Source organism: Gasterosteus aculeatus, chromosome 17 (assembly GCF_964276395.1).
Source record: "Gasterosteus aculeatus chromosome 17, fGasAcu3.hap1.1, whole genome shotgun sequence".
Lineage (NCBI taxonomy): Eukaryota > Metazoa > Chordata > Actinopteri > Perciformes > Gasterosteidae > Gasterosteus > Gasterosteus aculeatus.
This window is the reverse complement of record NC_135705.1, coordinates 8,551,750-8,577,846: the sequence shown is the minus strand read 5'-3', so window position 1 is coordinate 8,577,846 and position 26,097 is coordinate 8,551,750. Positions and strand designations below refer to the sequence as shown.

General features: G+C 40.3%; 1 protein-coding gene and 1 long non-coding RNA gene across 2 annotated transcripts; both read right to left on the bottom strand.

Annotated features, from left to right (window-relative positions):
* Nucleotides 1-2,471: 2,471 nt before the first annotated feature.
* LOC120834954 (protein FAM3C) lies at nucleotides 2,472-5,360 on the bottom strand. Its single transcript, XM_040203370.2, has 9 exons — nucleotides 5,145-5,360; nucleotides 4,974-5,072; nucleotides 4,840-4,881; nucleotides 4,592-4,712; nucleotides 4,452-4,510; nucleotides 4,077-4,127; nucleotides 3,882-3,966; nucleotides 3,675-3,801; nucleotides 2,472-3,564 (listed from the first exon to the last, which is right to left on the bottom strand). The coding sequence occupies exons 1-9, from the start codon at nucleotides 5,155-5,157 to the stop codon at nucleotides 3,454-3,456; spliced, it is 708 nt and encodes a 235-aa protein (XP_040059304.1). The 5' UTR covers nucleotides 5,158-5,360; the 3' UTR covers nucleotides 2,472-3,453.
* Nucleotides 5,361-5,754: 394 nt separating this feature from the next.
* Nucleotides 5,755-9,657, bottom strand: LOC144388926 (uncharacterized). The gene is made up of 4 exons (XR_013453184.1): nucleotides 9,401-9,657; nucleotides 8,548-8,654; nucleotides 8,348-8,459; nucleotides 5,755-8,222 (listed from the first exon to the last, which is right to left on the bottom strand). It is a non-coding gene; the product is annotated as an uncharacterized LOC144388926 (long non-coding RNA).
* Nucleotides 9,658-26,097: the final 16,440 nt, after the last annotated feature.

Sequence of the window (26,097 nt, the reverse complement as noted above, 5' to 3'; positions counted from 1 at the left end):
TCACTCATCTTTTCCTCCTGCACCATCCTCCAACACGGCAGTCCTTCTCAGTCTCTCTTTGACCCGGAGGAACTGTGGCCCCTCTCGTTGTTGTCCTCTGTCTCTCTCTAGCTGTGGAGGAAGGAAATTATACAAACCAAATTTGGACTCACGTGTGTATCGCCACAGCAAATGAGCAACATTTTCAAGATAAGTGTCAAGGTCGAAGGCTAATTCCCTCAAATAAAAGGCCTTGAAGATCCACACAATCCACAGTTGTTGAATAAAACCAACTATTTGTATATGTTTTTTGATTATTATGATTTTTATTTTTTTATATATCTTTTTAGTTGTATTTTAGTCCCATCGAACTGCATTCATGAATATCTAACTAATTGTTTTATCTTTCCTTTTAGGAGCCCTAACAGTTAAACAACATCCACACTGCTCTCCAATGGCCAACAGGAGAACAACACGATGCTCCACGCAGCACTAACGTCAACCTTCTGTGAGGGAATAGTAACCATTTTCATGCAACACAGTCATTTCTTCCCTAAGAATAGATCATTTAATTCAACGTCAACCACTATGATAATGTGTTGGTCAAATGTGATAAGATCTTTTGGGAAAATTGAGGATAGAAACTTCAATTTTCAAGCAAAAATCGAGCACGACCTTTTTCAGCCTCTGGTTTTTTTTCAACAGTTCCTGATGGTGATCGGTTCTTTTTTGCTTTTCTTCCTGATCTCTTCTCGCCTTCATCATTTGTTCAGTTCAGTCTTTCCTTCCTGACGAACACACGGAAAGACGTTTCATAAAGACAATGAAAGAGCAGCGTGAGTATTCACTTGTGGGTCAGCAGTTCTTGATGAAGCTCCTGGTGGCTCTTGGAGGCCTTTAAAGGATTAGGAGGTTCTTGTGGTCGGATGATGTTGCTGCTCTCCTCCTCACTCTGTTGTTGGGGAGAAGGAGCCTGAAGCTCAGCGTATTGGTGTCGCTGTTCACTTTGGTGCGTCCGCAGGCTGAAGAGAAAAACATCACATAATGTATTTCCACTTTTTAGTTTGGGATGCCACATTCTTCTAGTGATACAGTATTCACCATTTAGCTGCTTAAGTGTCAGTAATAATGACACACACCAAATGTGACTTAATATGTGTATGTGACTGCAGAATGATAAAGGGATTGACACTTTCTGTACACTATATTTAGGATTGGATGTAAAACCATTGACGCCAGTGACAAAGTTCTGTTCGGGGAGTTTTGGACCCCACTTGCCAATAAGAGCAATCAACTATCTCAGATTGTACCATTCATCAACATAAAGTTGTACACTTCCGCAAACAACCGTGAGCATCTGGGCGATGGTCTGTGAAGATATTCACAGATTCGGACTTCCCGGTTCAATAGCTGGACAGCGAAACACAAAGGACGCCTCTCTGTAACCATGGTGATGTGGCTTTGCAGACGACCCCTGAGTACTCGTCTCACAGCGCGTGCACATTAAGACCACTGTGATCCGTCCAGGATCGGTCTGTTTTGGTCAAATGAGGGTTGTAGCCAGTTGTGGACATCACTATGGTTACAGAGAGGTGTCGTTTGTGTTTTAAAAAACGCTTCGCTGACCAGCTCTTGAACCGGAGAAGTACGAATCTGTCGTCCGCCTTATCCTAGAAACGTTGTGAAATGTCCCATTTGCTGTCACTCATGATTCCAAGCGCCTCACAGTTGATGCCCCGCCCCCTGCGCCACATCAGGGTCAAAGGTCTGAATGTGAAAAAAAAGATTTGAATCTGAAAATATAAAATCCACCACCGAAAAATATAATATAGCGAATATCATTAATGAATAATGAATTACTTAATTAAAGTCTCAAACGAAACACTGTTTGGTTCCCACGGAGAGTCTCGTTTGCTGGAGTTTGAGCAGAATTAATAATCGAGAGAGAAGTTATTCCTACGTGGGACTCGACGCGAGTGGACTGCTAAATAATAATAAATAACTTTTGATGACTATTTCAATAAAGGAAGAAACATGTCAAACCGACATTAGAATTACCTACTTTAGTTTAGTTTAGTTAAACATGTTACATGATATTTGCTGAGGTATTAACATTAGTTGCAATTCAGCTGCATCATGTCCAGCATCCGGTACCGTTGCTAAATGTGTTTATAAACCTGCATTCAAATTAAATAATCCAAACAATTACTTTAAAAAGTGCAAGTTAGGCCTTTTAGTTACACGTGTGGTGCAGGCTGCTGTTGTCTCTCTGATAAGGGAAGCGTTGCACTGTTATTGTGGATATTATGTGGATAAGAGTAAGAGTTAATAAGACATGACTTTAAAATAATTTCCCACTCTGTAATGTTCAATAAAGATTGGTGTTTGGTTCAGAAACCTTTAAGAAACATGATTAAGTTCTGGAAAATTAAAGGTTAAATGTGATCAGGAATCCATAATTTGTACAATATTTGGTGACACAGAACACAATGTAATGGTAGGTTTCTTCATTAGTTCACAGTGCCTCAATCTTTTCAAACAGATAATGGATTCCAAGAAACTATTTTTTCCACATGAACGCATCTGCTGGATCGTCACAACCAGACTTGTGTTGTATCTCACAGACAAAGAAGAATATGAATAGAAGAATACATTTACCTTCTGCAACAATATTTTGAGGTTACTCTCTCTCTCTCTCTCTCTCCTTCTCTCTCCCTCTCTCTCGTTCTCTCCTCCAGCAGCCATGAATGCTAGAGAGAGGAATATGTTCTGTGCTTGGGATGATAATAATTCTCCAAGACAAACCCCGAGAACAGGCCGAAAAATGCTGGAAGAATATTGTGTGTGTTATCCCTTAATCCTCTGCAGGAGGCCAGGCAGGTAAACTGAATTAGCGAACTGTACATGAAGTAGCTCCAACTAGCGCTAGCTGATTAAAAATGATTACACTTGAAACAGCCTTCATGGACTATAGTTATGTACTTCTTACATTACCGGTGTACCGCACAGAAGACAAAAGTAAACAAATGTGCTTCGGTGGAAAGTAAAGACAAGGTGAGATTTAAAAAAAGGTCCCATTAAACGTATAGTCTACTAGTAACTCACGTCTGTCAGTGCGTGAAATGCTTTCATTTCATTCCGTTCTTTCAATACTATTAACAACAGCCCTAGGGAAGTTCAGTACATTGTATTTATAAAGCTTGGAATCACAAAGGAAAATGTTGCGTCAGACATCTTTACAATATGTACGAGGTCCTGAGATAAAAATAAGGAAAAACTCCAGTAAGAGTGACAGAGGTGGATCCATCTTCCAGGGTGATGCTGTAATGCACTTAGCAGACAGCCAGAGGTAGTAAAACCACAACGTGAAGAAGCACAACTCAATAAATAATGTATCCACATTGTCAGTAACGTTCAAACGGGTTTCAGAAAGTGGCGTCATTTCTTCAATGGAAATCCTAAATATTCTTCTTTTCATTCCTCGGGTTCTTTATGCTCAGTCGGGGTCCTCGGGATACAGCCGCCTACCTCCACCATCTCTGGCCATTTTTCGTAAATGTTGGTGTTATCGTCGCTAACAGCTTGCTGGTGGGTGAACAGGGAAGAAGATCAATTTTGTTGCTTTTTAATTTTATTTTTAAAGCATTTTAAAAATAGATGGTCTTTTCACACACAAATAGAACAGGCCCACTGACCTTCTCGAGGAGGCTTTTGTTTTCTGTCCCTGCTCTCCCAGCAAACACCCAGCCATCTCTGGGCTTTAAAGACTTGATCAAAGTGCTTCCCATTCCGACAAACACCTCCCTCATTTCGTCTGTCATTCTGCCAAAAAGGAAACGAAAGGAGCTGTGTTATGTTTCTGTCAACAGTTTTGCCGTTGAACCACTGAGAGTTGGACTTACTTTGTTGTCACATCATCAAACGAGGCCACCAAAGCAATCATTCCAGGTTTTATGTCCTTCAGGTATGCCAGGATGTCTTTTTCCTCTTTTGGTAAAAGTCATTTTAAAATACCAAAAAAGCAAAAAAAAACAATTTCAAGGTTTCAATGAACTTAAATTTAACAGAAGATTTAAAGACACAAAAATAGAACTTACTTCCACTATTCATGTTAAGGTAGCCATATTTCTCCACTTTTCCATTTCTACCTTTGGTGGGAAATACAACATTTGGTTGTCAAAAACTCAACAAAGAAGGAACGAGGAACTGAAGCAGGTACCTTGTCTGTGACGTGATCTGATCGCTTAAAGGACTATTCTGATTAACCTGCTGATCACGTTTGTGTTATATGATTATTGGACCGTATATAAGATTTTTCAACTGTCAAAGATGATGTTAAAACTTTAAAGGCCACAACTATAAAAAAAATTGAATGTTTTAAAGAGTTGTTTGAGAAAGTCTAAATGATTTACAGCACAGTACGTCTGTACTAACTGTACACAAATCTGTACCAAACCAGTATTTGTACTCACCATTTACCAGCACAATGTTCAGTCCTGGTCCCACATTATTCAACACATTACTCATGATGCTGTTGAGATACAGACACGGTTGAGTTCCCCTGAGTCACACACATTGCCGTCCTTAGTCACGTCCAGTATGATACACGCACATTTTACCATCAAAACAGATCTTTGGCCCGACAACATTTGCTGCTCCGCTGGTGATTCGCACAGCGAAATGGTCGGATGGACAGACTCTGGAGAGGCTGCAGTCTGGCTCAGTTGTTGGTTCTGAAAAGGCTCAGAGAAAAGTATGTCTGATCATGAAGGCAGACACACACACACACACACACACACACACATTATATGTGGCAGTCACGTAGTGTTAAAAATTGAGTGGTTTAATTGTGGAATTTACCTTTTTTCAATTTGGGTTTGACTTGATCTTTGTCATCAACCCCTAAAATCAAAGAGAGGAGGCAGTGTTATTCAAAATAGTCAAATAAAACTAAATGAAAAGAGGTCGTTCAGTTCAGGTGGAAATTTGCTCACCAAAAATAGTTGCCGCTTTCTCCCAAACATCAAATGAATTGATGGCAAATCTTAAGGTTATAAAGAGGACAAAAAATACAGCAGCGAGGTGCAAAATATCTGTCACAAAGAGACGAGGGTTGGTACGAATAGAACAGAAATACCTGTTTTTGCTGTAAAGTAAAATCTCACCTCGATTTCTCATAGCTGCAATAGACACTTGTGTTTCCCAAAGTTTTGCAGGTACGGCAGAGCTCTGCTGTGGTCTGACGTGTGAACATCCTGATCATTCCTTGAACCATGCCTCTTCTGGGGGGAGGTTGTTTGATTATGCATTAACAAAATCAGCTCCTCTTTGTGCTACACGTTACAAACCAGGATGTGGCTCCATGCCAATGTGTCCTAGACAATCAACTTACTGAAACTGTACACAGCGTCAAACATGGGAGCAGTAACAGATTCTCCTCGTGGTGAACGTTGCCTTTAGCAAACAGCAGACAGGACGATGATGCACATTTTTTGTCAATCTGATGTATTATATGTAGAGACAATGCTAATAGTCACAAGAGAAACTACGTTAGACTCAAGTCACAAAACAACATCATTGTTTTCCTCGTGTTGTGGGTAAATGTCTCTGGGACATTTCTCAAAGGAAACCTGTCTAACAGTGGGCACACAAGTGGGCAGATGGTATAAATGTGCCCATGAATGAATTCCATAGCTCTGATATATGGACAACACTGTTCCCACAGTTGGTCTTGACTAAAAAGCATTTCCAATAAGCAACTTGAAAACAAAATGGTAAATCTCACAGTTTTATTTCTGATACATTATTATTATTATTATTATGTCAATCCCAGAGACCACGCCTTTGTGTGAATAGTCTGCTTCTTTTGGGCTTAAAACCAAAATAGCATTTCCCCACAGGCAGTAATGACCGGATGTTATGATGTTTATTAGAATACTGTGGTCACTCATAGCACGGCCATCATTTATCCACCAGCACGCAGTTGAGTGGGTGATTAGGGAATTAAAGCCTCTGTGTGGCCATAAACCACACACATAAAGATGGCTGGCAAGTCACAACGTGTATCGCTTCAGCTGCAACAAACAAGCATAAAACAAACAGAGATAATTTACTGATAATTCCTCAGCAAGTTTGATCACTAACATTAGATACTGATTGGACTGATTGAAGTAAATGAATTTAACGATTTGCTATTTTACCTATTTTCTGTCCTTTCCTTCATCCCCCTAAACATATTTAAATTAACATGAACATTTCCCAAATACATACGAGGATTTCGACATGGCGGTAGGTGCACAAGATCAGACAGTAAGGAAATGGACAGATAAGACAACATAGTGCAAGAAAATGGCATGTTCAATTTACAAATTTAGAATACAACTCTTCGGAATAAAATATAAGGCTAAGGGCGAGGGGGATATAGAATAGACAGCTTAAAAATAAAGAGTAAGATGGAATTTAAATTAAAAATAAAACTGTACACACTGTGTTGTGAGTGTATGTGAAAGTGACAAGTGATGGGGGAAGATGGGACTGCGTTCCTCCTGAAATCCACAACCATCTCCACTGTCTTTAGAGCGTTGAGCTCCAGGTTGTTCTGGCTGCACCACGACACCAGATGGTCAGACTCCCACCTGACGGCGGACTCATCCCCACCAGAGATTAGTCCAGTGAGGGTGGTGACAAGAGTTTGTCCTGCAGCAGAGACGGGATGATCATGTTGAAAACAGAGCTGAAGTCCACAGAACAGGATCCTGGCGTAGGTTCCTGGGGAGTCCAGATACTGGAGGATGAAGTGGAGGGCCATGTTGACGGCATAGTGGCTCTGTAGGCGAACTGCAGGCTGTCGGTGAGGGTTTTCAGGTGGGACAGGATGGGGGAGGGAGGGGTCGGGGTCTTCATATTCCTCACATGGTGTAGTACTAAAGATAACCAGCAGAGGGTCTATGTGTACCACATTAGACTGATAAGAGGGAACGTTTTGCATTGAGAGAAACATTTGACTGAATGACGTCACTCAAAATATACTTTTACTATTTTTGTAAATGCTGTAACCTTCTGATAGATGATTAATCTGTGTGAGCTGTCGTCAGCATCCTGTGACACTGACGTTACCCAAATTATGTTCACTCGTGACTTAACAGGTGAAATTGGAGGTTTTCATTTTTTCTTTGTGGCAAATAACGCAGTCTAAAAAAATATCATGCAACATCAGTCAGCCTTAACACCATTAAAGAGCAAATTGACTTTAAGTGGGTTGAGGTTAGCGTGAAAATGGAAATATATTTCCAAGCAAATGACCGGCCAACTGGTAGTTATTGTGACCATGTACAGCTGCAGGTCAGCTATGGAGTTGAAAAAAGCCCATTAAATGGCAAACCTCCATGTGATGCTTTGTAGCAATCATATCAGAAGTGCTGGAAAACGATGCTGAAAGATTGTAATATCTAAAATTGAAAGTGAATTGATGTCACCACTTGTTTTTTATTAATTTGAGGCATATTCGATCGTGCTTAAGACGTTTGGCGTTGCTGCTTTTAAATTATTAAGGAGTAACTACACTGATCCGCACTGCGCTCATACAACTGTTGCAGCGGATAAAGCTGTTGGTGGTTTATTTACAGGTAATTGCTGCTAGCTCTGCCTGCACCTTCGCCATATTGGTACTAACGCAGCGGAAGAAAAGGCACCGTATCTTGTATTGATTGAGGTCGTTTACATTCATAATGAATGTTTTTTTCCAGAGTGGCTTCGGAGGGATGATGACATTGTTGCTAATTTCCTAAACCGTCTTGAGAGATCTAGCTGCTTTTGTAGCTATTTCTGTTAACACTCTGCAACACTGGGGTCTTCGGTTAGACATTTAGTTTTTTAGATCTAAATTTTGTTGTTGTGTTTTCCAAACACAACCTACTAAAGCTTTAACTGTTTGGGTTAGCAATAATAAAAAGCAACACATGTGTTGGTTCCAGCTTCTGAAGCATTTTTAAAATCTATTACACTGAAAATGTTGGGGTTTTGGACTCTTGTGTGAACAAAGCAACACATATTCATGATGTCACAATGGGGTGTAGGAAAATGTGTTATGGGTATTTTCTGATGTTGTGTGGAGCTAATGATGTTTTTAGTATAAAAAAGAAATAACCATTAGCTGCAGTGCTAAAAGAACACGATTCATCCCCGTTAAACGCTTTTTTAGCCGGTTCATCTGGGTCTCGGTCTGAGCTTCATTCCAGAAGATCCTGTGAGGAGGAAAAAAATGAATTCACAAAAATGACATGAGAAGTGATAAGGAAAGTTACAGCTGTGTCAGCTTGTACGGGGCACGAAGGACAAAGAAAGCTGCAATCAGGGACGATGCACTGACCTCGTCTGAGTCCTCTCCGACGAGGCCGGGCCCCCTGTCGCCTTCACCCTCTGTCACTGCTGAACCCTGGTCCTCCATCCGTCTCAGCTGTGAGTATCTGTATCTTGCCTCACTGAAATAAAGTCATGTGACAGAACGGGGTGATGTGTTGTCACTGGGATGGGAATTCTCAAATAATCTCATTAATAAAGTCTGCTTACTTGACCGGGTGGCAGTATTTTCGGATGATCAATAGAGCGGCTAATATTGCCGCCACAGAGACAAAGATCACTGACGCAATAATCCCGGGGTGAAGTCTTAACCCGGCCTGAAAAGACAAATGTATCCAATGAGATCTAACAGTGGGGTGGTTAAAGAGCCCATAATCATAACAGTGCTGTTCACAATGTGTTGCTGAGATAAAAAAAAAAGGAAATATGGGCAGGAGGTATGACAGCTGAACAGCATGTGTGTTATGGATCACACTGATGTGTGACCCAGCAGCTCCACGGCAGGGGTGTGATTCACATGCCAAGCAGGACTCATGTAATCTTTTATAAATGATCACTCACTTCAGAACTATGATCACAAGCCAATATCTCTTATATCAGAGCTACGCATGAGATTATATGTAAGGAGTACTGCCAGAACTTGTCTTTTTAGTGATAATTAGGAGCCACATCACCTAAAAGTTACAACAAATTGAACCCATGAGGAAGGACTCAGATATGGAAGATATGATGAGATATCCACGTATCCATGTTATTTTGTGACATCAATACATTTTTTGTAATTTTCTTAATCCTTGTGGAATGTGTTTGAATGCACTTGGATGCCAGATAAAGCCACATTTTTGTAACTTCTCACAACATGAATTCACTGTTTCCAATCACTAACATTGTTTTGTATTCCTCTTCACATGATGGCAGGTGGATTTAACAGCTTAAATGTAACATTATATACACACCTAATAATGAACTTATTTCTACTTTGTCGCGTGTTATGTTCGCAAACTAATTCCAACCACGGCTGGATTTCAACGGACCAAACCGCTGTATGGCTTCTCAAAGTTACCTGTTGTGCTGACATCCTCGTCACTGCAGCGCCTGGTTCACGTCAATCAAGGAAGAAAATAAAGTGCGCAAACATTATAACTTATATAAAATATATTATTTAAAGATATAGTCGACACGTAAATTGATTTCGCATTTCGCGCATTTGGATAATTCAATAGAAACTTTTTCTGTCCGACTGTAACTGGGTCAAACGCCAGTTGTTTACTTCCTGGTTGCTGTCACCTGTTGCGAACAACACTTCCACGCCCCCTTTCCGGTGACGTCATGTGACGGACAGTTTCGTGTCACGTGGCCGTCCGATGGTTACACTTTTAGAAGTGTTTGTGGTTGCTGTTCCTGCTGCATTTGTTACACACTTTCAAAACAAATTAAATTCTTGAGTTGAACTATTTTTCAGGAAGCATTTTTAAATTGGCGTTTCTACAGTTTGGAATAAATTCTTTAAGAAAAGGAAACATATGAAATACATCTTGTATCATCCTCAAGGCACAATTTCTTGAAATCAGCTTCGGTTGGGAAACAAATCTATATTTAAAAGCTCTATTTTGTCTCTTGAATACACATAAACCTAGTGAAAAGGTTTTTTGTTGCAAATACATAGACGTATTCCACATTTCATATAATGCAACACTGTACAAAGTGCACATGTCAGTATTTGACAAAAAGAGACCTGCAATGCTCTGAGTCCCAGTATGCTGGCCGCAGAGCCATCTGAAAGGTCAGCCTTTGATCCAGATGGATTTATTGTTAGATTAAAACTACAGGGAATCACAATTTGATAAATGGATATGGGTTCTCCTTTCATTTCATTATTCTCCGGACAATTCATCTCAGGCTGAACATGAATCAATGTCCTATCAGCCACTCATCAGGTGTGATCAGTGCTTTGGCAAGACTGATGAAAAGAACTAACCGCCTGGTGTTACTGATGGTTACATTAAAAAAATCTAGTACAGGTTCACATGTAACAACAAGGGATCATTATAAGTGTGGGGACTTCAACATTTGATTAATTTCTATTAATGATGAATACATTAAAAATCAATCATTTCATTGTTTCTGCTTTTGAGGCCATTAAAACAAGTAAATCTTTGTCCAACTTACCATGAAACCTTCACACAGCAACATTGCCACTTCAATTCATATTTATTTCAACCAATATATAAAATAAATCAACATATTTTCAATTACTCCTTTAAAAACAAATGATAACAAATAGAGAACAAAATTAGCTATATTGTTATACTAATCCAAGCCAAATTTAAATGTCAGAAACCTTTGATAAAAGACAGTCCAGGAAGTTCTTTCAAAAGCTGACATATTAATATGCTAGCCAAGACTCTTCCGAAAAGACTCTTTCTTCCATCGGATGTGCTCCTGAAAGGGCAACCACTCAATTTTTTTGCAAACAACATGTGTCTGATTTATTGAGTCCCTCTTCCTTACACACCAATATGTCTATTCTAGAGACACACATCTCCCGCTAGCTTCTCAGAAACAAAAGCAGCCAGATTTCTGTGAACCATACATTCATTTCAAACTCAACAATCGATGATGCCATTCATCCACATTCAATAACATCTGATTTATTCATTCAGATTCTCTCAAGCTTTGAGTCAAGCTAGTTCATAGTACTTCCCCGTCTCTGGATCCAAATAGCAGTTCCGGCAGGGATCACAGAGCAGATTCAAACACTCATCCTCCTTCTCCTCTTCGTCCGCTGACTTACAACAATGCAAGACCATCACTCTGCAACACTTGATAGTAATTGTTAAAAACGTTCATAGATGACTCTGCATTGGAAATTCATATTCATTAAATTCAAACAGATAAAAAAAAAATGTAAAACCTATATTGTATTTTCTATGCCAGATATGAGTAAGGGCCTACTCTATCAGCTGTTGCTGGAATGAAATGACTTGCGTGGATAGTGAGGTGACCTTCAGACTCAGGTGGATTTAAAAGTTTTCTGTCGCTGCCATTTTTTCCTCTCATCAATCAAGACCTAAGACACCGAGTCCTTGTACCACATTATCAAGCTGTAAAGAGATTCTCTGTAATCCCGACTACTCTAAAGTGCGGGAATTTAGCCGTTAAATTGACGGGCAGTTAAATGCTAAAAAGGTTATGGAATGCTCCAGGAGGAACCTTTTATCTTATCAGAACTTCGGCGACGATAATGAAAACTAATTATAAGACACATCGTGTAAGAGGTTTAAAAATGATGTTGTAAACCGAAAAGGTTTCGTCAATTAACCTCGTCGATGTGTCTTGGGGGTGCAGACCTGTAATGAGCCTGTCTCGTATGACCTATGGAGTTATATGGAGGACAGAGAGCTCCACACTTATGGGCCTTTACCCTTAATTACATACAGTTTCACATGTTTCCCCCCATGTTGAGTGCAGTCTTCAGGGTAGAAGCTTTGACACCGGCGAATGTTTCCACCGTCTCGCATAATGTTAAGGTTTTTGTATTGTTTGCATGAGTGTAAAGGACATAATAGAGTGTCTGGGGGCGAAAGGAGCACGATTTAGGTCACTGTACCTTCGATTAGATCTTCTAAACGGTTCCAGGTGTTTGTCTGACCTTCTCCGCTGGGCCGCCAGGCATAATGGGAGGGCTGAGCACGTCCATCCACTCCCTACGGAACCCCCCCCCCCCCCCCCCCCCCCCCCCATGAAAGCACACAGTCACGACAACACAGGCCGTTACACACCCCATCCTACTGTACCGCGCCGCTCAAATTGCCTCCATATGACATTTTAACAACAAAGTCCCATCATCGTGGGCTCTCACGAGCCCGCCTAAGCCTCCGTTGTCCTTGAGCCACATTTCCTGCACACACTTAGCCTCAGCGCCTCACAGTTTTACCTGAAGGATCATTTATTAGATTCTGACTCCAGCTGCGATTTCCAAGTGTCCACATTCTGGCTCAGAGTGGTTGTGTCTTAACCTTGCCTGTGTCTAGGGGATCAGGACTTCCTTTCGCTCTAAATGGGTTTATCTTCCCCCAGACGGAGAGCTGGGGAGACTAGAACCAAACATCAATCATTTTCCGGTAAAGTGCAACACTGCTCTTTTAGTACAAAGCAACAGATTAGAGGGAGACAAAAAAAAAATGCCACAAGATGAATTTATTACTTGGAAGCACTGCAAGTTCTTCTTGCCTTTTCTTCTTAAACTGAATTCATAATAGTCAGTTACGCAATTACCCATTAACATCTTTCGCCTCTGGAGATACCATCTCATAAGTGCACATCACAACATATTTAATGAGGTACTATAATCTTCTTCTGTGCAACATTTAGCTGACAGCAGACAATTCAAACGTTCATTATCAATGATTGATAATGTCACTCCCTCTGAAAGTACATTAAAGTATGTTGACTGTAGACTAAAATCCTGTGTTAACGTGTTCAGCAGGCTTCCTTCAAAAGATTTACATTTTCATTATCTTCTCTGATGAACTGTAGTGTTGCAGATTTAACAGGATGTTTTTTTAATGTGTTCTAATGAATCCCCCTTGTCGTTATTCAGGTAAACATTGTATGGATATATGAATGTATTATCATTTGTATTTTTGTTTGTTTGTATGTGTATCTTTAGTGAGAGGGTTTCTGCAACCAACTACACCAGTAAAGTAAAAACAAAGATCAAAACTCTACTTCAGAGACGGGTTTGATGGTCAAAGATGTCAAAGAAACAATATTGCATTAAAAAGTGAAAGGTCAAATTCCCAGCTTTTAATGAACTAAGATCTGAAATAGCCCCCCAGACATAGATGTTTGAGCCCCATTGTTACCATGGATTAAATAATTAAACCAGCCATGCAGGTCAAATTACATTTCATACATTTCATCTCCCCATGTAATTAAACCTGAATAAGGGATTTCTTCACAGTAAACCGAAGAGTCCATTCTGAGGCTCGGATTCTTGTGAATTTATTTTAGTTTAACACCCTTTAGACTGTGCGATAGGCAAGAATAGTACAAACGTTAATGAGTGCAATTTTCAAGGACAAAGGCCTCTGTAGAGCTGAAAATCAAACTTCAAATGTCAAAAGGAACTTTGAGAGAGTGATTCAATTCATTTATTAATATTATTAATCAGATATGGAAGAACAGGCGATCAAGGGAACAAATTAGTTCGACATAAAAAACTGAGAACACTGATTTCGAACGCCAAAGGAGTCTATTGAAATAAACTTTTCCAAATATCTCCCAGTGAAACACTGTCAAGGTTGTTTGCTTGAGGTCCTCGCATGCTACCGCCTTTAACAATTGTCTCATTGTAAAACAATTCTATTATAAACTTTTCACTCTTCAACTTTTGAATCACAACTAGGCTGCTTAAAGCAGATTACAGGTTTAAAGTAGAACCTCTTTAGTATATATAATCTTTCTTTAATTAAACAAAGTTAAGGTTTCTGTAAAAAGGTAAATCAGACACCTGCAGCTGATTGAGAACGCTGCAGCTCGAGTCCTCGCCGAGACCAAAAAGTGGATCACGCCACTCCAGTGCTGAGGTCTCTGCACTGTTGACTTTAAAATCCTGCTGCTGGTTTATGAAGCCCGAATGGTTTAGGGCCAAATCCTTCAGAACCAAACATAGAGAAGCAACGTTCAGTTTTTCTGCTCCACATATCTGAAAAAATCTTACAGAAGGCAGCAGGTCTGCTGAGAGTCGGTTGCTTCAAATCATCGAGAATTTCCTGTTGGAGGCTGCCCTCAAATGACTACTGCTACTATTACTATATTGTATCTCTTAAACTACATTGTAAGTTTGTATTATATTCTTAGCTAGTTTATTGTTTTAGTATGTTTTTCTTTTCCTTTTAGTGATTTTACATTGCCTTGTTGAAATGTTCTACACAAAGACCTTGCCTTGCCAATTACAAACAAAAAGTAAATATCTTCTTAAGAAGCCCAGTCTTGATTCAGAGTCTGCCTATTGAACTGTTTCTCCTTTCCTCTCCAACATCCTTGAGGAAGAAGAGAAAAATCAGTTGTGAGACTTTTGTACATATAACAGTAGTTTATTTCTCAACGTTCAGGGCATTAAGTCACTGTGACAACGCTGGTGAAAATGACAAATTGCCTTCTACTGACGTCTTGTTAAAACTAAGGGCTGTATTTGATAACACAGACCATCACATCCAATTGCAGAGACGAGAACATTTGACTGGCAGTAAAGGAGCTGCACAGCTGGTCAATTCCAGTGTGTATGTAAACGATGAATCCTCCTTGCACACTACTGTTTGTCATATCGTTCAACAAGATTCAAGTTTATGTTTCTTATATGGGTTTCCTTTAGGCAATCTTATCCCCAAAACACTCAATAAACTTGGCAGATGGTACTAAATTATATCTATAATTATTATTATATCTATCTATGAAGCCAGATGAAACCCACCAGGTCGCTGAACTTCAAGCATGCCTTGAAGATATAAACACCTGATTGACTTGAAATTTCCTGATGTGAAACACGGGCAAAATTCTTGTTATTTTTGTTAGTTATTCTACAAGTCCCAGAACACCTCTGAAATCAGTGTTTAGTTACTCAAGATGGCATTGCGTAGTCATCCAACAGCCCCGTCAATAATCCAATTATCCAATGTCCTCTAACTCTCACATAAAACTACTTTTAAGGAATATATGTAATGTTGCCGATCTGACATATTTGGATAAAAGCATTGCAGAAAATGTGTTCCTGCATTCGGGTTTTCTAGTCCAGATGACTCTAATTCCTGATTGTAATGCTGCTCTATTAAATTGCTTAAATCTCTCCAATTAGTATGGAAAGCTGCAGCATGTGTGCTATCAACAACTGACTAAAGAGATGTTATCACTCCTGTATTAGCTTCTCTGCACTGGCTCCCCTGTAAAATCACGAAATGAATTTAAAATCCTTCTCACTGAGAAAAGCACTAATCGCTGAGGCGCTATTGTATATCAAGGAGCTTATTGTACCCGATTACCCGAGGAGAGCACTGCACACCCTGAATGCTTCCTGGAGTCTCAAAAAGTAGGATGGGAGCAAAATGCTGTTTAGTGGGAACCAGCTTCAAGTTTAAAGTCGAGAGGCAAACTCCTCCCTCACATGTAAGAGTAGGTAAGACTTTTATTTTCGATAGCGCTTGTTGGGCCTCGGTCCGGCCCCTCGTCATGCGTCTACGGGCCTGGACCAAGGATGCACCGAGCTCTTCCGTTCCCTCTCTCCATCCGTAATGTTCATTTCCCATTAATGCACATAACTAACATGGCTCCCCATCCCCCACCACCTCCCACCTGAGTCCCAATAATATTACTAATGCATATTTGATTAATACACATCCTTAACATGGCTTAATCCCCAGTGTCTTTGTGCTTTCTCGCCTCACGATTCCCTGCTCATACCCGCCGCTACTATCATCATTCTTAGTCTCATTCATATTTCTAACACATATTCCAATAATGTTTTTATGAATATTCACTTATATATACTTACTTATATCATATTCTGCTTACTATTACATTACATGAATCATATACTGTATATTGAATATGTTTTAACTTTTATGTTCATTCCGTGCACATGACGCGTATGGATCTTTTGTCTTTCCTGGTAGACGGATCCCTCCGTTCTTCTCCCTAAGGGTTCTTCTTTGGGGCTTCTGCCTTTTTCTCTCTCCGATTTGATGCTCCTGGGACCGAGGATATCCTGTATGCACAGATTCTATAGCCCTCTGAGGCTGAATTTGTGATTTCCGTCTATACCAAATAGATTGAATTGAATTGCTACTCAAGGTCTCTCTGGCACTGTAATGTTTGACAGTCAAATTGCATCACATGCAGAGGAACGTGTAAAAAAATGCTAGAAAAGCTGTGGAAACATTAAGCAAGGAAATAGGACCATTTAAGATGTCAAAAACAATCTCAAAGCGAGGAGACCTTGCAGTGATGCTTGAAGAATAGCGTGATAGAATTCACTGCGAGTGTCTCTCACAATGCAACACCTAAAAGAAAAAGAACGAAACAATGACAAATCCTGTGCAGCTGGTCTTTAGATCTGTAAATAAAAACTTGCTTTACAATCTTGAGAAGTACGGATGACGATGCTGTAGTTTGGGTGTTTGAGGTAGCTGTCAATGGTAATATTCAGTCAGTCAAACAGCACAACCACTGAATATTATAATATTCCAAAAGCATGTTAGAATTGAAACATTAAATTATCTACACGATTTCATCAATAAATCCAAAGCGTTAGAGGGTAATTTGAGTAGCAGACCTATGATGCAATCCCTTGGTCTTGTCTTGTAACTTGCTGCCGGGTTGTGTACAGCAACACGGAGATGAAGATGTGCAGAAACAAAGCTGAGTGGCTTGATGCGGCGTCTCTGGACGCCGCCGGGTACAACCAAGGGATCCGGACCCCCGGACCTCCCCCTCCCTAATGCTGACAAGCTTGGGTCTTGAGATGGATAAACTGTGCTTGTGAGCCTTCAGCTCAGATGGTTATGTGTGATAATGTATTATCAGTGATTGTAATGAATAGGCTCTTCTATCTTATTCTATATACGTTGAGTCTAAGTCGAAGAGATATTGGACTATTGGAGCCTTAAATCCTTGAAGGAATAAATTTAAAAAAGGGACTGATTGAATTTTGGGTTTCAGTTTTCAACAACATATCATCTTATCCTTAAAATGAAGAAGCCCCCGCACCTTCATTTAAAGGAAATAAATTGTTGCACCAGATAATCTTTCTTTGCAACATTACAGACAGATGCAGATGTGATGCTCAACACACAACAAAGCACATTGTCAGCGTTGTGTTTTGCCTTTTGGTACAACCACTTTTTCTCATCTAACTTTTTCAACTTTCTGAACTACAACAATGAATTTGTTTTAAACATCACATAAACCCGTAGTTGATACGTGATGCACTTCCTCCACAAAATATCAGTTCTAAATTCTGAAACCTCCTCCAGCGATATAAACCCATTCATCAATATGTTTTGTTTGTTGAGTTTAGAACTGTAATTGAACTCTGGTTTTATCCTGTCGGCTGGTAAGACAAGCTGTAACATGTCTCCTGGTTGCTCTGCATTATGAACTACACGTCTCCTGCCTTGCAGAGGTTTGCCTTTGCTTCATCAATGATGGATTTCTTCTTGTATGACTGCTGAAAGGCAGTGCTTAATTAATGGTAAGTCAAATCCTTGCTTTAGATTTCTAGTTATCTAGTGATAAAAAACGGGTGCAGCGGATGCAAAGGAGTAACAGAGACGCCGTACACAGCTCATGTGGTACTAGTCGTAGTCCCAGTAAGCCCAATTGGACTCTGAATGGGGCCGTTAGCCACTAAATGGACATCATGCTATGTTGAATAAAACTAGAAACTAGCAGTTGAGACCATAAACGCATCTTTACCATGTTTACTGAGGTAACAAATCAAGTGAGTAGCATCATTTAAAATGGACTTCCACATAATACAACTTCTTTTGCTGGCCAGTAGATTTAATGCACTTTTTAAACACACTTTCTTAGGTTGTGTAGGATATTAGAAAGAAATATACGACCCGGTTCATAAAAATAAAATGCATATAGTGTACACCAGAATACAGCCATGATTCTGAAACTGTGTAATCCATAAAGTAATGACAATATTGTAAAACCACTGTAAATCTGCAACTGTAATAGAATAATATCGATGCAGTTATGATTGTATTTGATGTAATGTAATCAACTGGAATGCATGCATGTAATACTTGCACAACCACTGATATTGACTAAGGATCATCCGAAATCCGAGTTACACTGAACTCACCAGAAGACCACTCCCAGAGGTGTGGACACTGACTTTCACACCTTTAAGCATTGTTATAAATACCTGTAGGAACCATTGTTCTCGAGTTCACTGGTGGAGGCGACAGACGGGCACTAGGGATGGTCAAAGGACTGACCTGGGGCCTGTTGGTCGCTGAGACCAGCGGCTCCTCAGCTGAGATGTTCTTTTTACCGCAACGCCATCTCCTTTATTAAATACATTTGATTTGAACCTTTCGATCAGCGATGACCTCTGTCCGTCCGGCGTTTCTTCATTACATGAACACAACAGTTGCAACCTGAAGACCCACCTAAAGAAAATCTACAGCAGTCAAAGTATAGACTATGTTTGAAATTTATTTTTGACTGGAAAACGATATGCAAGTGAAACGTATCTGTGTTTGGTCATGATCTTGACTTTTAGTGAATTTCTCCGTTGGAATTCTAAACGTACCGTAACCTTGAATGTATGGGGATGCTTTTAGGTGAGTCTTTCTTTAAGGTAGCTTGGTAGATAGGTTGGAAAAACATTCCTTTTGTCAGGAAGATACGTAGGGGAAGGTAGGACTCAAACAAGTTTTCAAAACAAAAAGGGACTTTAATATTCAAAACTTCCAGAACTCAAAAGGCCAAGGGGCAAAAACGCAGACAATAACAGGAGACAGGAACATGGGACGTGGGCTTCCGGACGATTAACAATGACGCGACACGTGACAAGAGACACACATGGCTTAAATACACTAGGGAGGTGCAGGTGATTCGACACAGGTGGAAACAATCATGACACTGCAGACAATCACAGGGGAAGACAGGACAAGGCAGGAAGTGAAGTTAACCCGGGGACACAAGAGGCAGGAAACTACAAAATAAAACAGGACACAAACCCAAACCGTGACACTGGATAAACAAGTACGTTGGCATTGTTTCTATCGATGTCAACTTAAAATCTCTTTGGATTCAGGCAGATACATTGGCTGCAAGTGGAGGGGAGTCAATGGCAATGACTGAAGATGGAAATGGAGTGCAACAAGTTGACAATTCTGTCATATCAGACGAGGAAAATGCACAGCATGTTTGAAAATATGTCAAATGTCAAGATTTCTCCCAATCTTTGGTCTGTTTTTCTAAAAGTATGACAAGTGTGAATGATAATATTAATATGATGTATTATATAATAATAATGTATTAATTGCCTTCAGCCATCTAATCCTACAATCTACAGATGACAATATGATGACGCTAGCAATAGCCTTTATCAGAGAAAGAAACTGCAGCACCTGTCAAACACTCAATTTCTTTAGACTTGTGAGTGACGGAGAAAATGCCTAATTTGCATATTTATCATGACAGTTAACATTTAGCATTAATCCTGCACAAGGTGCGGGTACCATCTGATCAGGAAATTTAGGCTGAGTTGCAAGTACATGGTGCCAAATTAAAAAGGTTATTTGAGGCCATTACATGAAATACATCAATGTAGCATGAATCTTTCTCAAATATCACCACAGACAGCATGTTGTTCTTTTAAAAGACAACTACTAGATCCATAGACTGAACTTCATGCACAACACATCAGAAACATAAATAAATGTGTGGTATCATTAAACAAGTGTGAGTGTTGTTTGTATCTGCAGACTGTCAACCTTGTGTGCAATTTTTTATAAATGTACATACGGTACCTCCACAAAGTACTTATGTTATAAATGTTGCAAATATTGAATAACTCATTTACTAAGAGAATGTTTCCAAAAAGGGTCGGTAATATAATCTTATCTCCATTAGGTTTTAAAGGCGACTGAGGGATCTATTTGCAGCACTTTAAAATGACCTATTTGGTTGAATGTACACTGCAAAAAGAAATCCGTGAAATATACGGTAAATTACTGGCAGCTGTGGTTGCCAGAGGTTTAACGTAAAAAATAAAGTGACACCGTATAAGACATTACGGTATGTTTTTTTGCACCCGTAAAATTCCCAGTTGAGAACAGTTTTCTTTAGAGAAAACGACGTAAAAAAACAGATACACCGTAAAAAGAAATCCGCGAAATATACGGTAAATTACCGTTTTGTTTGTAGAAGACAATATGGTATGTTTTTTAAAAACCGCATTCATTCTGAACCTAATTAAGGTTCTTATCTCAGAGATAAACACAACGCAACTCTATGAGTTACGGTATTTTATTACAAAGTTCAAAGCAAATTGCCAGCAACTGTATTTGCCAGAAATCTATTGCAAAGAAATAAGGTATAATGTATTACAATAGGTTGGCATATATTTCAGTCAACATCAGGAAATATTAAATAAAGCTTATGGTAAATCAACATCCAGGAAGCGGAGCGGTTTGGGACCTTGTATCCTCAGGTGTTCACTGCGGATTGGTATGATCCTCTCTGATATGGCGTTATATTTGTGTCACAATCCTGAGCGCGTAATTTTAAGTTTTGAGCACAGAGAACTATGTTGTAGCAAAGAAAAACATTCCGTGCGCGCAGTTTACTGAGGTGCCCTCTCCACAAACTGGTTTTCTGCGCGCAGGCAGCCGTTGCTGCGCTCGCTCGACGTTTCACTCACGCGCTCGCTCGACGTTTCACTCACGCGCTCGCTCGACGTTTCACTCACGCGCTCGCTCGACGTTTCACTCACGCGCTCGCTCGACGTTTCACTCACGCGCTCGCTCGACGTTTCACTCACGCGCTCGCTCGACTTGCAGCAGCGTTACATTTGTGCCACAAAACCAACCAATCAGAGAATTAAAGAAGGTCAATTGCGATTGGCTGTTGGTCTCCAATCACAACGCTTCCTAAAGAAGACGAAAACGAGTGATATTAGAAGTCCGGCTAGCCACCATCAGACATGACCGAAGCAAATGATGAGAACAGCAAGTGTTTTAATCCAGGCCATTAGCATTTAGCACAAATGCTGCAAACTTCAACAACTCGCTGAGCTTCCGCGATGCTGTAGGTAGTTCTACTAGCGTTGTGATTAGAGACCAACAGCCAATCACAATGGACCTTCTTTAATTCTCTGATTGGTTGGTTTTGTGGCACAAATGTAACGCTGCTGCAAGTCGAGCGAGCGCGTGAGTGAAACGTCGAGCGAGCGCAGCGTGAAGAGGTGGAGCGAGCGCAGCAACGGCTGCCTGCGCGCAGAAAACCAGTTTGTGGCGAGGGCACCTCAGTAAACTGCGCGCCCAGGATGTTTTTCTTTGCTAAAATATAGTTCTCTGTGCTCAAAACTTAAAATTACGCGTTCACGATTGTGGCACAAATATAACACCATTCTGAAGCCCAAAAACAGAAACAAAAGGCAAAGTTAGATTGATGCACTGCTTGAGCAGAGACACATTCTCTGCCTTCTTGTGTTTAACTGAGCTTCAATGACCTAGAAGAAAGCAACACTCGGAATATAATTCCACTTTATAGTTAATGAAAAATTAATAAGAGTCAGGTTGAATGTTAAAAGAGGACCCATTTTAGCACAAAGGCATCAAAGTGGCAAAAAACAGGACAAGGTGAACAAAGACAGCGTCTAATAGCAGGTGGCGTGAATACATAGTTACCACTCTGACGACAGAAGGATCTGGCGCTGAATGGCAGGAAGACCCGGGTTGATGTAGGAGAGTCCCCTGATGGCTGATTGCCGTCAGCTGTTCCAGCCACACCCTTCGGGGATAAACAGGGGAAGACCACACCTCCTTGCAGAGACAGGGGACACACAGGCAAAGCAAACAAACACAGGGGGAGCTGCATGACATTCACTCTCAAGACTCAATCAAGACTTATCTGTTTCATGTAGTTCATTTTTTAACAACCAGGATAACTGCACATCTAATTAATCCCATCAATTATACATTTTTGAATACATTTTGTGTGACTTGTGAATGTGGATTTGACCATGAAAACGTTTTTACATCCACTCATCGGATAACTCACAGCGCGTCCTTCCAAGAGATGCTCCTTCAAATGAGCTATTAGCTGTTTTGTATATTTTGTGTACTGACGTTTACATAACGCCACACCGCATTTGAGAGCTGTCCCGACAGTAACGTTAACAGAAGCTGATAAGTTAACGATATGTGTCCTGTAGAAACGAGTCTTAAATGCTCCATATCGAACAAAGGTCTTTTTGCAGCCAGCTTCAACGCACTTAAACAAACAACGTGGTTCATTTCTATGAAGTTTGCAATGAAGCACATAACCCCTCTGTGTTTTAACCGACCTGCCACAGTAATTGTATTGAACCATTTCCTTAGCCAACGTTTGGTAAACTAATGTTAGCTAGCTAGCTAACGTTCAGTGCAGAACAACGTTTTTGCAACAGTGATACAAAATTGTAGAAAACGAAGCATCAAATTAAAATATAGCTTAGATTATGGCAGAGATATAGCAGAGATAATGTAGGCAAGTTACCTCAGGGAGAAATGTAGCCCGGAGTCAGTCAGGCCGTTGTTCCAGCAATGCAGAGTGCGTAGAAATGGCTCTGAAGTGGAGTTGAAAAGTTCAATCATCGAACGTTGTTTTTTTTAACACAGCCACACTTCTGCCCTCCTGTCGTGTCTCTCTCTTTCCTTCTGTCTCTCTCTATATCCCTCAATTTGCCTCAATGTATTTCCATTATCAGTACAATCTTTATTACAATTAACAATTATAAACTGTATTTTCTACAAATAATAAATGCAAAAAATACTCGACCTGCTATGAATGCCATAATACGTTATATTTCCACTTGCAGCAAAATAGTCCGTACATTTAACAGTAACAAAATGTATTTTTAAATAGTAATACATGCAAAAACTACGGTATTGAGTGTTGTTCATATTACGCTGGATTACCGTCATCCGTACAATTTTTTGTATAGTGACCAACTGTATCCTTTACAAATAATAAATGCAAAAATAACAGGGCTGGCTGTTACATTTAAAATACGTTATATTTCGGTTGCCAGCACAGTAGTCCGTATATTAACAGGGACAGATTGTATTTTTTTAAAGTTCCATCCATCTATCCATTTTCAACCGCTTATCCGGGGTTGTGTCGCGCAGGGCAACAGCTCCAGCCCCAAACTTCCCTTTCCCGGGCCACATCAACCAGCTCTGACTGGGGGATCCCAATGCGTTCCCAGGCCAGTGCAGAGATATAATCTCTCCACCTAGTCCTTGGTCTTCCCCGGGGCCTCTTCCCAGCTTTTTAAAGTTATAAATGTAAAAATTACGATACAGAGTGTTTTTCATAATACGGTGTATTTCCGTTATCGGTACACTGTTTAGTACAATTAACAGTGAGAAAATGTCTTTCTTCTTCTTTTCTTTCTTACAAGAAATAGATGCATTAATTACAGTATTTCAATGTGATAGAAACAGAAGATGACCTATTTTTAATCAACGGTCTTTTACCGTTGCGATTTAACAGTCTATTACTGTAAAATCATCGTACTTTTTTTACAGTGTATGCCAGTAATAAAGGCTATCACTATTGCACCACCACACTACTATTTAAGCCTGATTGTTTGACAGATAATCGATGTCTCACAGCAGAATTCGGGAGGAAACTGACAGACATCAACAAGTTTTATACCTTTGGCGAGAACATTAATTCAGTTACATACAATGCCTCATTGAAATGTACAGGCACACATGGACATCCCAACTGAGCACAAGCAAGACAAAGAATATTTTCTCAGTGTTAGAACAACCTGAAATCATTTCTTAAATTTCTGCAGTTTATGCAAATCCATATAAAGCCGGTTCAGGTCACGATAAAAAATAAAAAAATCTCTATGTTGTGTTGCCATATTAACTGTAACTGTATGAAACGTCACTCCCTTTCTGGAAAACAACAAGCAGAAAAAACCCAAGAACAAGCAGCGAGACACAGAAAACATGGATGACAATGAACAATCCAAGATTATGAGGAATCACATAAAGAAATATATGTATTCAGGAGCTGGGTTGTATTTGAGATTGGGGTCCTTTTTGTATAAGATCCCTTTAACTGAGGTGTGAGATAAGAACGCTTTCAAATTCAATACACAGTAATATTGAGCTGTACGAAACACAAGCACATTAACCTCTATCTTGTCAAAGCTAAAGACCATATTAACGCCTCAGGGGGCTATTTAAATCCAGTGCCTGTTTAAAGGCTATTACGGTAGGCTACATGGCGTTGATGAAGCAGCAGTCATGCTGAAACGGTACTCCTTGCATCGCTTAAGTAAATGTTGAGCTATCTGTGAGCTCCAGTGCCTTCTCTATGCAATCCTCTTCCAAGAAAAAAGACAAGTCCTTAAACGGTACCATGTGGAATTGTACTGATGATGATTAGTTACTCAGAACGTAGAAATGTCAGGCTGCAGGGAGCTGAATCATTCCTGCACCAAGTCACTTTAAACCCGACGCCTCAAGTTTCATTTAAACTTGCATGAACTGCAGAGCGAAAGCAAAACACCCCAAAAGATTCACACGTACATCTGCCGCTGACGGGAGGACACGACTTATTTTGCTCACATCTTTATTCAGCAGCGCAATGCGGTCAGTGAGTGAACACAACAACACCTGGCTGCCTGTAGCTGCAGAGTCCACGTGATGACGTCTAAAACACCCCGTGCTGTCCAGCCTTTCCGAAAAAATACCACCAAAAGCAAAAGTCTGGGTTGAAAGGTTTCTGCACACCAGGTGTGGCTACGCCTCGGTCCTCGACACAACAAAACTGCAGCAGGCATCTCTGTTTCCACAGTGTCCATGACTATGGGCCGCTATGGACTGTGTTCAAAACATCAGGCCGCCCTGGTGCTCCAGCTGCGTTGTCACCCACCTTCCTCCTGGTGACTCATACACCAGTCTGTTATCCTGCTGATGCTACAACAATCAGAACACATGAAAGAGCTCTGCTTCGTCTCTGATCAGCAGCGCTTTTTTTTCTTTCTGGCGCTTTGCCTGTGTTGTGTTTCGGACACATCATCTCAGCCAAAAACTTTGGGTCAAAACGTTTGCTTGTAAAAACTGCGCTGCACAGCATTCGTCAACTGGCCCGACCCTGCGTGGCATTGACGTTCAACCAAACGCTGCCAGTGCCAGATCAGATTTGGATCGGTGGATCAGCTTTAGCTCTAGTGGTCCTTTTCCTGCTTTTTTCCCCTCTGTGTATGCTACAGTATACCTATTAATAACCATACCCCCCCCCCCCCACTCCCTCCGCCCCCCAATTGTACAACTGCCCGAGCAAAATTGCAGAGCTGAGCAAAAATAGCAAATCTCAGACCCATCAGTACTCCACCTTTTCGCATTATTCCCTCTCCCACTCAATACGCCTTTACATAAGAAGCTCGATTCCCAATTTGGACTTTGTGTATGTGTTATTTAACGAGAATACACCAGATGTTGTTTTACTGCCACAGAAACCTGGCTCATTGCCAGTGTTAAACCACTTAATTAGAAATATTAATTTAGCTGAGCCTGTTGGATATAATGAGTGCAGGAAACGACGTTAGGGCGGTGAAGGGGGCATTTCCCCTCGGAGAAATAAAATGGCAGCTAAAGCTCAAATTCAGCAGACACATTGTAATAACACCATTCCTTTACTTATACTGACTTTATTATGAACATTTGAATGAGTCTGTCTACCCGGATGTAAACAGAATTAGACTTCTTGTGCATTGTAACGCAGTCCGTAAATAACTATGTATGATTTGAACCATTGCTATTCCTTATTGAGCGAAACATTTTGTGATCATGAATCATTAGGCCACACTTTTACTATTAATTATGTATTCAAACCTTTGCTGTACCTTTACTACCGAATCAATTCAATTCTGCGTGAAGAAGACCCGCTCTCCTCGTTCTCAGCTGAGCCCGTGCACACATTTACACATATTAGTTTAGAGCAGCGCCTCCC

Coding starts and splice junctions, on each gene's coding strand:
- LOC120834954 (XM_040203370.2), bottom strand. Junction 4,882..4,973: donor GAAAGCGGCAACTATTTTTG/GTGAGCAAATTT, acceptor CTTTGATTTTAG/GGGTTGATGACAAAGATCAA. Junction 4,128..4,451: donor GAACATTGTGCTGGTAAATG/GTGAGTACAAAT, acceptor TTCCCACCAAAG/GTAGAAATGGAAAAGTGGAG.